This window comes from Muntiacus reevesi, chromosome 7 (genome assembly GCF_963930625.1).
Source record: "Muntiacus reevesi chromosome 7, mMunRee1.1, whole genome shotgun sequence".
NCBI classification, from domain to species: domain Eukaryota; kingdom Metazoa; phylum Chordata; class Mammalia; order Artiodactyla; family Cervidae; genus Muntiacus; species Muntiacus reevesi.
Window position 1 is genome coordinate 83,900,413 of NC_089255.1, and position 11,817 is coordinate 83,912,229.

The 11,817-nt window shown below is 40.0% G+C and overlaps 1 protein-coding gene across 11 annotated transcripts in view; it reads left to right on the forward strand.

Moving 5' to 3' along the window:
- The window catches only part of TTLL5 (tubulin tyrosine ligase like 5), a 404,612-nt gene extending 392,795 nt beyond the window's left edge, over positions 1-11,817 (forward strand). For all 11 annotated transcript variants that reach the window (XM_065940163.1, XM_065940162.1, XM_065940173.1 and 8 more), the window contains one exon: positions 11,178-11,817. Coding sequence is in view for 1 of the 11 variants with exons in the window: in XM_065940173.1 (XP_065796245.1) it covers positions 11,178-11,200 (23 nt within the window). In the remaining 10 variants the exon portion in view is untranslated. The remainder of the gene's footprint in view (positions 1-11,177) is intronic.

Genomic DNA, 11,817 nt, shown 5'->3' on the forward strand with positions numbered 1-11,817 from the left:
TCCACTGCTCAGGCACAGAAATTGCCTGTATTAAACCTTGGTGGTGAGTGAGATGGAATAGGGGACTCTCCCCTGTTCATTTACAACCCTATTCCCTAGGTGCTCCAAAAAACTTCAAACTGAGAAATTCATTTAAGTAGTCCTAAGCTAGTAGTGGTCCCAGGCACCCAGTAGAATTAAATACATTTTTTTTTTTTCTGGAGAAATCCTCCTTCAAATCAAATCTCAAATAATTCCCACAGATGCATGAGACAAGTGCTCGGGCCTGGTGCACTGGGAGGACCCAGAGGAGTCGGGTGGAGAGGGAGGTGGGAGGGGGGATCGGGATGGGGAATACGTGTAACTCTATGGCTGATTCATGTCAATGTATGACAAAACCCACTGAAATGTTGTGAAGTAATTAGCCTCCAACTAATAAAAAAAATTTTTTTTTTTAAATAATAATTCCCACAGGTAATGTTTTAAGAACCATGATATCACAGTTTAGCAAAGAAGGAAACATGGCCCCATACGTCAAAGTCAGCGAAAATAACAGCTAACAACATCAGACCTGTAAAAACCAAGATACTGAAATAACTAGACGTACAATTTTAAAAATATTTTCTCAAAAACAAATATTGTATATTAATGTATATTTATGAAATCTGAAAAGATGGTACTGATGAACCTATTTGCAGGGCGGCGATAGAGACACAGACATAGAGAACAGACGTGTGGACATAGGTAGGCAGGGGGTGGGGATGAATGGAGAGAGTAGCATGAGAACATACACATTAACATACTTGAAACAGCCAGTGGGAATTTGCTGTATTACTCAGGGAACTCAAATCGGGGATCGGTGACAACCTAGAGGGGTGGGATAGGGTGGGGGTGGGAGGGAGGCTCAAGAGGAAGGGGACATAGATATATACACCTACGGCTGATCGTTGTTGATGTATGACAGAAACCACCACAATATTATAATTATCCTTCAATTAAAAATAAATAGATTTTTAAAAAATAGCTAAAAACAGACAAAAAAACTTGCTCAAATGTTTAGAGAAATGAAAGGAGGGAGTGAAACTATGAGTAAAACCAAGAGATTAAAATTATGACCAAACAGATTTGAAACAGAACTAAGTAGCACTTTCAGAATTGAAAAAAATGCAGTAATTAAAGTTTAAAAATCAACAGATGGGCTTCGGTGCAGATTAGATCCAGCTAAAGAGAGATTCAACAAGCTCAAGTTGTATTTAAACTATCTGAAATGTAGTATAGAAAAAAATAACGGTGGAAAGCCAAATGAAAAGCCCTTTGTATGTGAAGTTGCTCAGTCGTGTCCGACTCTTTGCAACCCCATGGACTGTGGCCCACCAGGCTCCTCCGTCCATGAGATTTTCCAGGCAAGAATACTGGAGTGGGTTGCCATTTCCTTCTCCAGGAAATCTTCCCCACCCAGGGACTGAACTCGGGTCTCCCACATTGTAGACAGACACTTTACCATCTGAGCCACCAGGGAAGTCATATCGAGGAGCTGTAATAGATATCTAATTGGAGTTCTAGAAAGAAAAATGGGACAGGGGCAATATTTGAAGAGTTAAAGGCTAAAAACTTTTCAAAGCTGAAGAAAGATACACAAATTGCAGTGAATCGCAAGAAATCCACAACTAGACACACCATACTTAAACTTTAGAATATCAGAGACAAAGGAAAGATGTTAAAAGCAGCTAGAGAGAAAAGAAGCCTTACCAAAGGACGCCAGCATACTCCTCAACAGAGATAGTGGAAACCTTACTGTTGGTGACAAGAAAGAATTACCAAACCTAAAGCATGTTTAAAGCATTTCATAGATGAGGATGAGAAAAAAATACACTTTTTAACATACAAAGCCCTGAAGAATTTGCCCTAACAAACTGCCACAAAAGGAAAGAACCTAATGAATGTATTTCAAATAGAGAAAGATGATAACAGAAAAAAGTCTGAGATGCAAGGAGGAATTATGAGCAAAGACTGTAAAAATATGGGCAAATGTAAACATAATAACCAATAAAGTAATAATGATGTTCTTATGAGGTTAAAAGGGAGAGGGAGGGAATGAAAATATCCAACATCAGTATCATATAAATCAAGAGAGAAGGTATGATCAGAGTCAGACATCTAACCTAACATGGTACAATGGAAAGGTGAAGATATTGATTAACTTCAGCCAGACATACTTTATACAAATGCAGAAGTGTAGAGTAATTACTGAAAGATTACAAATGTGAAACTTCTAAAATAGTAGAGAAGAAATGAGAAAAATGATAAACCCATAAGAAAACACGGAAAAGGTGGAACAAATAGAAAGCATGATTTAAGATCGTAGAAATAAATAAAAATATTAGTAATTATGGAAATGTGAATGAACTAAATGTCCCAGTGAGAGTCAGAGAGCGATCCATCGGCCGAATACTTACGGAGCATCTACTGCGTGAAAGTCCCATGGACGAAGGGGCCTGGCCAGCTACGTTCGGGGGGTCGCCAGAGGGTCTTAGCACTAAACCACACTGCGTGCTACACGCCAGGGTCAGCACTAGGCTCACAGCCCAGAGCAGTGAACAGAACAACCAAAAATCCCTAATGGGAGGGAGAGAAAACCAAATAAGTAACACAAGTAGTACATTAGAGAGTGGTGAGTGTTCTAGAGAAAAAGTGAAGCCGTGAAAGGAATCAGGGAGTGGGGAGAAGCACTCTTCTAAACAGAGTAGTCAGGAAGGGTGGCGTTTGAGTGAAGACCTGACGGGGGTGAGGGCCTGAGCTGGTGGGGATGAGGGAAGGGAATTCCAAGCAGAGGGATCCGCGCGAGCACCTGCCTTGGAAGAGATCGTGGCTGCCGTGTTTGGGAAAGACAAGCAGGACAGAAGGGAGCAAGGAAGAGTGGGCACAGACGGGCCTCAGAGATGATGAGGGGTCAGATCACGGAGACCCCACAAGCTAAGGAAAGGACTTGTACTTTCCTTCTGAGGGAAGTGTGAGCCGTCAGAGCGTTGGGGGTAGAGGCGTGCAGGAGCTGACTTTGGATCTAGTATCGTCTCTGTGGCTGCTGCATCAGACGGGGCAAGATAGTAGCAGTGCAGATGGGGCGAAGTGGTCAACCAGAAGAGGATATGTTGTTAGCCTCGGTTTTAAGCAGCCGCTTGTAGGCTATTTAACATTAGAGATACATCTTAACCATAAGTATATAAAAAAGCATGAAAGGAAAAGTTGGGAAAAGATATACTAGGAGGGTGCAGCTATAGTCATCAGACAAAATAGATTTCAAGGCAAAAAGTATATTGAAAAATAAAAGGGATCACTACATTTTGGCAAAAAGTTCTAAAGATTCACCAGGAAAGCATTTAACCTTTCCTTGTGTACTTATTTTAACTAGCATATTGACTGATTTTTAAAATTAAATAAACTTAACAGAACCACAGAGAGAAATAGACAAATCCATCTTCGTTATGGAATGTTTTAATGTAACTCAGTAACTGGTAGATCAAGCAGTCTGAAAATCTTGAAAACATTTTAGGAAGTTTAAACTACTCAGTTAACAGACTTGACGTAATAGATATGTATAGAACATCATGCTATGTAAGTGCATAATAAACATTAGTATTTGTAGAAACTGTAGTAGGCTTTAAATCACATTTCAAAGACCATCTTCCTTGATCACAGTCCAATAACAGAAGGATAAGTAGAAGAGTCTCATGTGCTTAGAAATGAAGAAAGAGTTAATTCATCAAAAAAATCATAGTTAGGAAACACTTTATCAAAACCTGAGGAATATTAAAGGCAAATTTGTTCTAGGGGAAGGGGAGAGGCTGAAAGTTAATGTGCTAAGTGTCTGACTTAAGTTAAAAAAAGAACAACAACATAAATTCAAAGATAATAAAGATAAAAGAGGAAATTAGCAAAATAGAAAATAAACATAGGGTTGTGAGGAACAAATAGAGACATTATACATCCCTCAGAGATAAAATAGATGGTAGGAAGATACTATGAATAACCTTGTTTTGATACATTTTTAAAACTTTGTTGAGATGGATGTGTGTGCTTAGTCACTCAGTTGCATCCAACTCTGTGACCCCATGGACTGTAGCCCACCAGGCTCCTCTGTCCATGGGGATTCTCTAGGCAAGAATACTGGAGTGGGTTGCCATGCCCTTCTCCAGGGGATCTTCCTAACCCAGGGATTGAGCACAGGTCTCCCACATTGCAGGCTGATTCTTTATCATCTGAGCCACCAGGAAAGCCCAAGAATACTGGAGTGGGTAGCCTATCCCTTCTTCAGGGGGTCTTCCTGACCCAGGAATCGAAGTGGCATCTCCTACATTGCAGGCAGATTCTTTACCAGTTCAGCTACCAGAGATGGATACAATTTTAGTATTTAGCTTAGAAAACTTTACTGAAGAAGAAATATAAAGCCCAAATATTCTTTTACTTATTAGGAAATTGAGTCAAGAACAAGTCTTCTCACAAGCTCAACCCTAGGCTTTTATAGTTTTACTGGACATCCAAGAACTACATATATGAATCTTCTATAAACTGTTCCAGAGTCAAGGAAAAGGAGGAACACACTAACTCTTGTTATCATCTTAATATCAAGACCTAACAAAGACAGTCTGCCCCAAAACTGCTGAAATTATAATTTCTTAATTGTGGATATAAATGCATAAAAAAATCTGGCTACAACATTAGCGAACTGAGCCCAACATTTAAAAAAAAAATCATGGTTAAGTTAGGTCCACCCAGAGCTTCAAGGATTGTGTCATATTTTAAAATTGACTCATGTAATTTTCTGCAGTAACAGATCAAAGGGGAAAAAAAATCATATGCTCCTCTCAATGGATACAGAATGAGCATTTGATAAATTCAGTACCTTCATGACTTAAAAAAAAAAAATTCCTAGCTAACTCAGAAGAGAAGAGAACCTAATAATAGAACATCTCTACAAAAAAGTCACCAGTAACTATCACATTATTAGTTGGGAAACCTTGAAAATATTTCCTTTAAGGTGCAGAGCAGGACAAGGGAACCCATCACTTCTATTGAGTGTTATACTGAAAGTCCTGGTCAACAAAGTAACGCAAGGAAAAAATGAAGAAAGGACTGAAGAAAATCTGTCATTATTCTCACATAATGCATCTGTCTGGTTGGAAACCCAGAACAAGTGTTCAAGTAAATTATTAGCTTTATAAGCGTTTTCCAAAATCAATTACATTTCTGTACATCAGCACCAAACAGGTAGAAGAGCATGTGATTATAGAAAAGGTACCCTTTGTAGCAGGCTTCCCAGGTGGCGCTAGCGGTAAAGAACCCAGCTGCCAGTGCAGGAGACAGAAGAGACCCGGCTTCCATCCCTGGGTTGGGAAGATCCCCTGAAGAGGTCTTGGCAATCCACTGCAGGATTCTTGTCTGGAGAATCTCATGGACAGAGGAGCCTGGTGGGCTATAGTCCATAGGGTCACAAAGAGTCAGACACGATGGAAGCGACTTAGCACACACCCTTTGTATCAAAGTTATAATCATGAAAACATATAATATACCTAGGGAAGAATCTAACAAAAACAGTTAAAACCTAGTATTTAAAAAATTATAAAACCCTTTGTCAGTTCAGTTCAGTCACTAGGTCGTGTTTAACTCTTTGCGACCGCATGAATTGCAGCACGCCAGGCCTCCCTGTCCATCACCAACTGCCAGAGTTCACCCAAACCTATGTCCTTTGTGTCAGTGATGCCATCCAACCATCTCATCCTCTGTCATCCCCTTCTCCTCCTCCCCTCAATCTTTCCCAGCATCAGGGTCTTTTCAAATGAGTCAGCTCTTCACATCAGGTGACCAAAGAATTGGACTTTCAGCTTCAACATCAGTCTTTCCAATGAACACCCAGGACTGATCTCCTTTAGGATGGACTGATTGGATCTCCTTGCAGTCCAAGGGACTCTCAAGAGTCTTCTCCAACACCACAGTTCAAAAACATCAATTCTTTGGCAGTCAGCTTTCTTCATAGTCCAACTCTCACATCCATACATGACTACTGGAAAAACCATACCCTTGACTAGACAGACCTTTGTTGGCAAAGTAATGTCTCTGCTTTTTAATATGCTGTCTAGGTTGGTCATAATTTTCCTTCCAAGAAGCAAGCGTCTTTTAATTTCATGGCTGCAATCACCATCTGCAATGATTTTGGAGCCCAGAAAAGTAAAGTCAACCACTGTTTCCCCTGTTTCTCCATCTATTTGCCATGTAGAGTCACTTAAAAAATAAAATAGTGAAGAGAGATACATGTTCATAGATTAAAAATCAGTTTGGTAAGATGTCAGTTCACTCCAAAATTGATCTATAGACTGGAGAAGAGGATATTAGTTGTTCATTTTTTTTTAAAACTTAAGGTGATTCTGAAATTTACCTGGGAGAGAAAAAGGCCAGGTATAACCCTTATACTCTTACAGAATAGGAATGAGAGATAGCTAGCCATGTGTGACTTGTCTTAAAACATACCCAGAATTATTATCAAGATTATTATCAAGGTAAAGAAATTAAGAAAATGTGGCGTTGGCACAGTAAACTGGTCCTCTACATGGAAACAGTGTATGGTAGAGAAACATTACAGTTAAAGGAGGAAAGGGTAGAATTTTAAATAATGCTAGGAAAATTTGTTATTGTGTGAGAAAAAATGAAAGTAGATCTGTGCTTCATACTGTACACAATTTTAGTTTGGATTAAAATACTTAAATACAGAAGCAAAAGTGTCCATATTTTATGACAGTGTATGACAATACATAATGTAAGGAAAAGCTTTCTCAAATCAGATCCAGAAAGTGCAAACTAGAAAGATGGAAACTGATCAATTTGACTTTGTTCAAATTAAGAACTTCTAAGACACCATAACTATGTTGGGGGGGGGTTGATTTGTTTTCGTTTTATCCTTGAGTCCTTATCTACATGAAATACATGCTAAAGCATTTATGGATGAAATGATGTGTTATCTTGGGTTTTCTATGAAGTATTCCAGAAGAAAAAGCATGCACGGGGAGAGAGATGAAACAAGAATTGTAGGATGCTAATGATGATCAAAGCTAGAGGATGGGAACAGGAAAGTGTCTGATACTCTTCTAGTTTGTGTGGATGTTTGAAATTTTTAATTTTAAGAAGTTTTTTAAAGAAACCATCTATTTTTTATGGTGACTGCCCTGGATATTCTGTAAGTCTTAACATTTAAAACAAAGTCATTTTCTGGAAAGGTCACTTGTTAAGTGTATATCTAAAAATGCAACCTAATTTTTATCTCAGAATAGGACTTTACTTATAAATTAATAAATCATGAAACAAACTCTACAAAAAAAGATACTCTAAAGAGATTGAAGAAACAAGTCACAAACTCAGCGAGGGTGTTTATAACATACCTTCAAAAAATTAGTGTCCAGGTATTAAGCAAAGAACTTTAAAAACCAATAAGTAAAAAAAAAAAAAAATAGACCAATAAGTAGTTTCTTAGATATGACATCAAAAGCATAAGCAACAAAAAGAAAAGAAATAGACAAACTGGACATCATCAAAATTTTTACATTTTATGCTTCAGAAGACACCATCGAAATGAAATGACAAACCACAGAATGGTAGAAAATGTTTGCAAATTATGTATGTAATAAAGGGACTTATATCTAGAATGTGTAGAAAAGTCTTACAACTCATTAATTGAAAAGACAACTCAGTTTTTTAAATGGACAAAGGATCTGAACAAGACATTTCTCCACAGAAGATATGCATGCCAATTAGCATACGAAAACATTCTCAACAGCATTAGTTTCTAGGTAAATGCAAATCAGAACCACAACAGAATATCATTTCATACCCACCAGGATGGCAATATTCAAAAAAAGACAATAAAAAGTGTTGATGAGGATCTGAAGAAATTAGAAGCTTTATACTCTGCTTGTGGAAATCCAAAATGGTGCACCTACTTTGGAAAACAGTTTGGCAGGTCCTCAAACCATTAAACATAGAATTACCATTATAACCCATCAATGCTACTCTTACGTATGTGACCCAAATGAAGACATATGTCCTAACAAAAACTTGCACTTGAATGTTTATAGCAGCATTATTAATAATATCCAAGAGGTGGTACAGCCCAAACATCCACCAACTAATGAGTGAGTAAATTTGGTATATATACACAAGAGAGTATTACTCAGCCATTTAAGGAATAGAATACTGATACATTCTGCAATGTGAACTACCCCTGAAAACATTATGGTAAGTGAAAAAAACCCAGACACAAAGGACTACATATTATATGATTCCACTTAATATGCAGTGTCCAGAATAGGCTTCCCCAATGGCTCAGCAGTAAAGAATCTGCCTGCACGACAGGAGCTGCAGAAGATGCAGGTTCAACCCCTGGGTTGGGATGATCCTCTGGAGGGGGGAATGGCAACCCATTCCAGTATTCTTGCCTGGAGAATCCCATGGACAGAGGAGCCTGGCAGACTACAGTCCATTGAGTCCTAAAGAGTCAGACATGACTGAAGTGACTGAGCACACAGAATAGGCAGTATTAGACAGATAATAATAGACAGAAGAGCCTGGAGTGCTGCAATCCAAGGGGCTGCAAAGAGTGAGGCACAACTTAGAGACTCAACAACAACAACAGAATAGGCAAATCTACAGAGATAGAAAGTAGATTAATGGTTACCTAGAGATAGGGGGATGAGATGTGTGAGGGTGATGGCTCAGAGATGTGGGTTTTCATTTCCTTTCAGTGAAAATGTTCTAGACTTGATTGTGGTGACAGATGCACTCTGAATATACTAAATGGATATTTACACCTTGAATGGATAAATTGAATGGTTTGGAATTACATCCCAATAGAGCTATTTAAAAACATTAAAAAGCAATAAATAGCTCAATTGGAAAATAAGCAAAAGGCATGTCCAGGAATTTTGTAGAAGAAAAAATATGTATGTGTAATACTAGATAAACTTGAAAAAATGCTCGACCTCATTCCTAATCAGGCAGATGCCACAGTAGGATACCATCGTATCTCAGTTGATTCACAAAAATTTTATACTCAGGCAATACCACTTTTCCACATGTAGAGAAGGTCAGGGGTTGGGGGAAGCTCTTACCCTGTCAGAGGGGGTGTGAATTGGTACAACTGCTTCCAAAAATAATCTGGCATTATTTTTAGAGGGTTGAAAATGCAAGTATTTATGACCCAACAATTCCACTCCTAAGTATCTATCTAAAGAAATTCTTCCAGTTGTGTGCTGAGATCACATGTAAGAATAGTCACATAACGAAATAGCACTGTAAAATTCAAAACTACATAAAGCTGAAATATAGTGTTTAGGATATGAGTATATATAGTAACTAAACCTGTTTTTTAAAAAGCAAACAAGGGAAAGATAAACCCAAAATTCAGGATAGTGGGGATGGGAAAGAATTAACAGAGTCTCACAGGAGAAGGAAATGGCAACCCTCTCCAGTACTCTTGCCTAGAGAATTCCGTGGACAGAGGAGCCTGGTGGGCTGCTGAACATGGGGTCGCACAGAGTTGGACACAATTGAAGTGACTTAGCATGCCTGCATGCATTGGAGAAGGAAATGGCAACCCACTCGAGTGTTCTTGCCTGGAGAATCCCAGGGACGGGGGAGCCTGGTGGGCGGCTGTCTATGGGGTCACACAGAGTTGGACACGACTGAAGCGACTTAGCAGCAGCAGCAGCAGCCTCACAGGGGATTTGAGGTAGTGATAATGTTCCTTTTCCTAAACTGGGTGGGAGTGTAGGGATATAATTGGGGGCTAGTGCAGGGAATACAAGGCCAAGTGTTACCTGGTAACCCCACATGGAAGGAAGATTTAGACAAACTGGAGTTCAATATCGAATGCTAACAATGCTGACTCTGAGGCTCGAGGAAAGGGTAACTTGTATTTAGCATCTTTTATTGAAGACACAAAAGGGATAAGTGTTCTTGTGGGGGGCCGGGAGAAACTAAGAGGACTATGCAAAAAAGCAGCAGCAGCAAAATGGGAGTGTTTTAGAACAGTTTCCAACAAAAGTAGTTAAAAAGAGCTCAACCCGGTGCTCAGTGACAACCTAGAAGGGTGGGAGGGAGGTCCAAGAGGGAGGGGACACGTGTGTACTTACGGCCGATTCATGGTGTTGTATGGCAGAAACCAACACAACATTGTAAAGCAGTTATTCTCCAATTAAAACATAAACTTAAAAAATTATTAACTGAATAGTTTTCTACTTCCAAGTGACCTTCATTTATCTGGGCCAGTTCAGTTCAGTTCAGTCGCTCAGTCATATCCGACTCTTAGCAACCCCATCAATCGCAGCACGCCAGGCCTCCCTGTCCATCACCAACTCCCGGAATTTACTCAAACTCATGTCCATCGAGTCAGTGATACCATCCAACCATCTCATCCTCTGTCATCCCCTTCTCCTCCTGCCCCCAATCCCTCCCAGCATCAGGGTCTTTTCTAGTGAGTCAACTCTTTGCATGAGGTGGCCAAAGTATGGAGTTTCAGCTTCAACATCAGTCCTTCCAATGGACACCCAGGACTGATCTCCTTTAGGATGGACTGGTTGGATCTCCTTGCAGTCCAAGGGACTCTCAAGAGTCTTCTCCAACACCACAGTTCAAAAGCATCAATTTTTCGGCACTCAGCTTTCTTCACAGTCCAACTCTCACATCCATACATGACCACCGGAAAAACTATAGCCTTAACTAGATGAACCTTTGTTGGCAAAGTAATCTCTCTGCTTTTTAATATGTCATCTAGGTTGGTCATAACTCTCCTTCCAAGGAGTAAGCGTCTTTTAATTTCATGGCTGCAATCACCATCCGCAGTGATTTTGGAGCCCAAAAAAATAAAATCTGACACTGCTTCCACTGTTTCCCCATCTATTTCCCATGAATTGATGGGACCAGATGCCATGATCTTAGTTTTCCGAATGTTGAGCTTTAAGCCAACTTTTTCACTCTCCTCTTTCACTTTCATCAAGAGGCTTTTTAGTTCCTCTTCACTTTCTGCCATAAGGCCCATATCTGGGGCACAGCTACTTTATTCTTCAGTAACACTAACTTATCCAAGCATTGCTACAGATTAGTACAAGCCCATATGCTCATGTCCAGTACTCAGTGGTTGACTTCCTCTCTTCCAGATGCCATTCACACTAAAAGATGAAGCACAGAGCCACGGAGGAGGAACCTGCTCACTGCTCCACTACCCCTGGGTGCCTGACTCCAGTGAAGCACTCACCAGCGCTGCAAGGGGTCCAGTGTATTTTTTTGCTGCTTCAGTCCCCAATGCCTTCCAGCAGAAGTGGCAGTAGACTGTTTCCTATCAACCAGTTCAGGCTTGTCCTGAGACAACAGGGAAATGTATCAGCTGGGTTTCAATGGAACGTGGCAGCGGGGACCTTCAGCGGATGCGATATATACCCCATCCGAGCACACGTGTATCTTTTCCCCCTTTCCCCCCACCTTCCCCACCTGCTTAGGTCTTCTCTGCCCCTCTCCTGCTACCACACAGATGATATAAAAGAGGCTCTTTGGCTATTTGCATTTTGCTTCCTCTTCTTTTCCAGATTTTGCAGTATTAAGCTTTACTTCCTACAAGCCTAGAATCCCAACAACATTATCTACCAAAGCTGTTCTTCCCTTTCCAGAGGATTTGGGGGAAAGGGGGGGGGCTTGCATGACAAGTTTCCTGGGGCGTAAAGACAAAGTCGGTGTGCCGCTGACCACATGAGCCATGGTAAACGCACCCTTTGGAATTAACTGATTTCTAAAATTAATAAA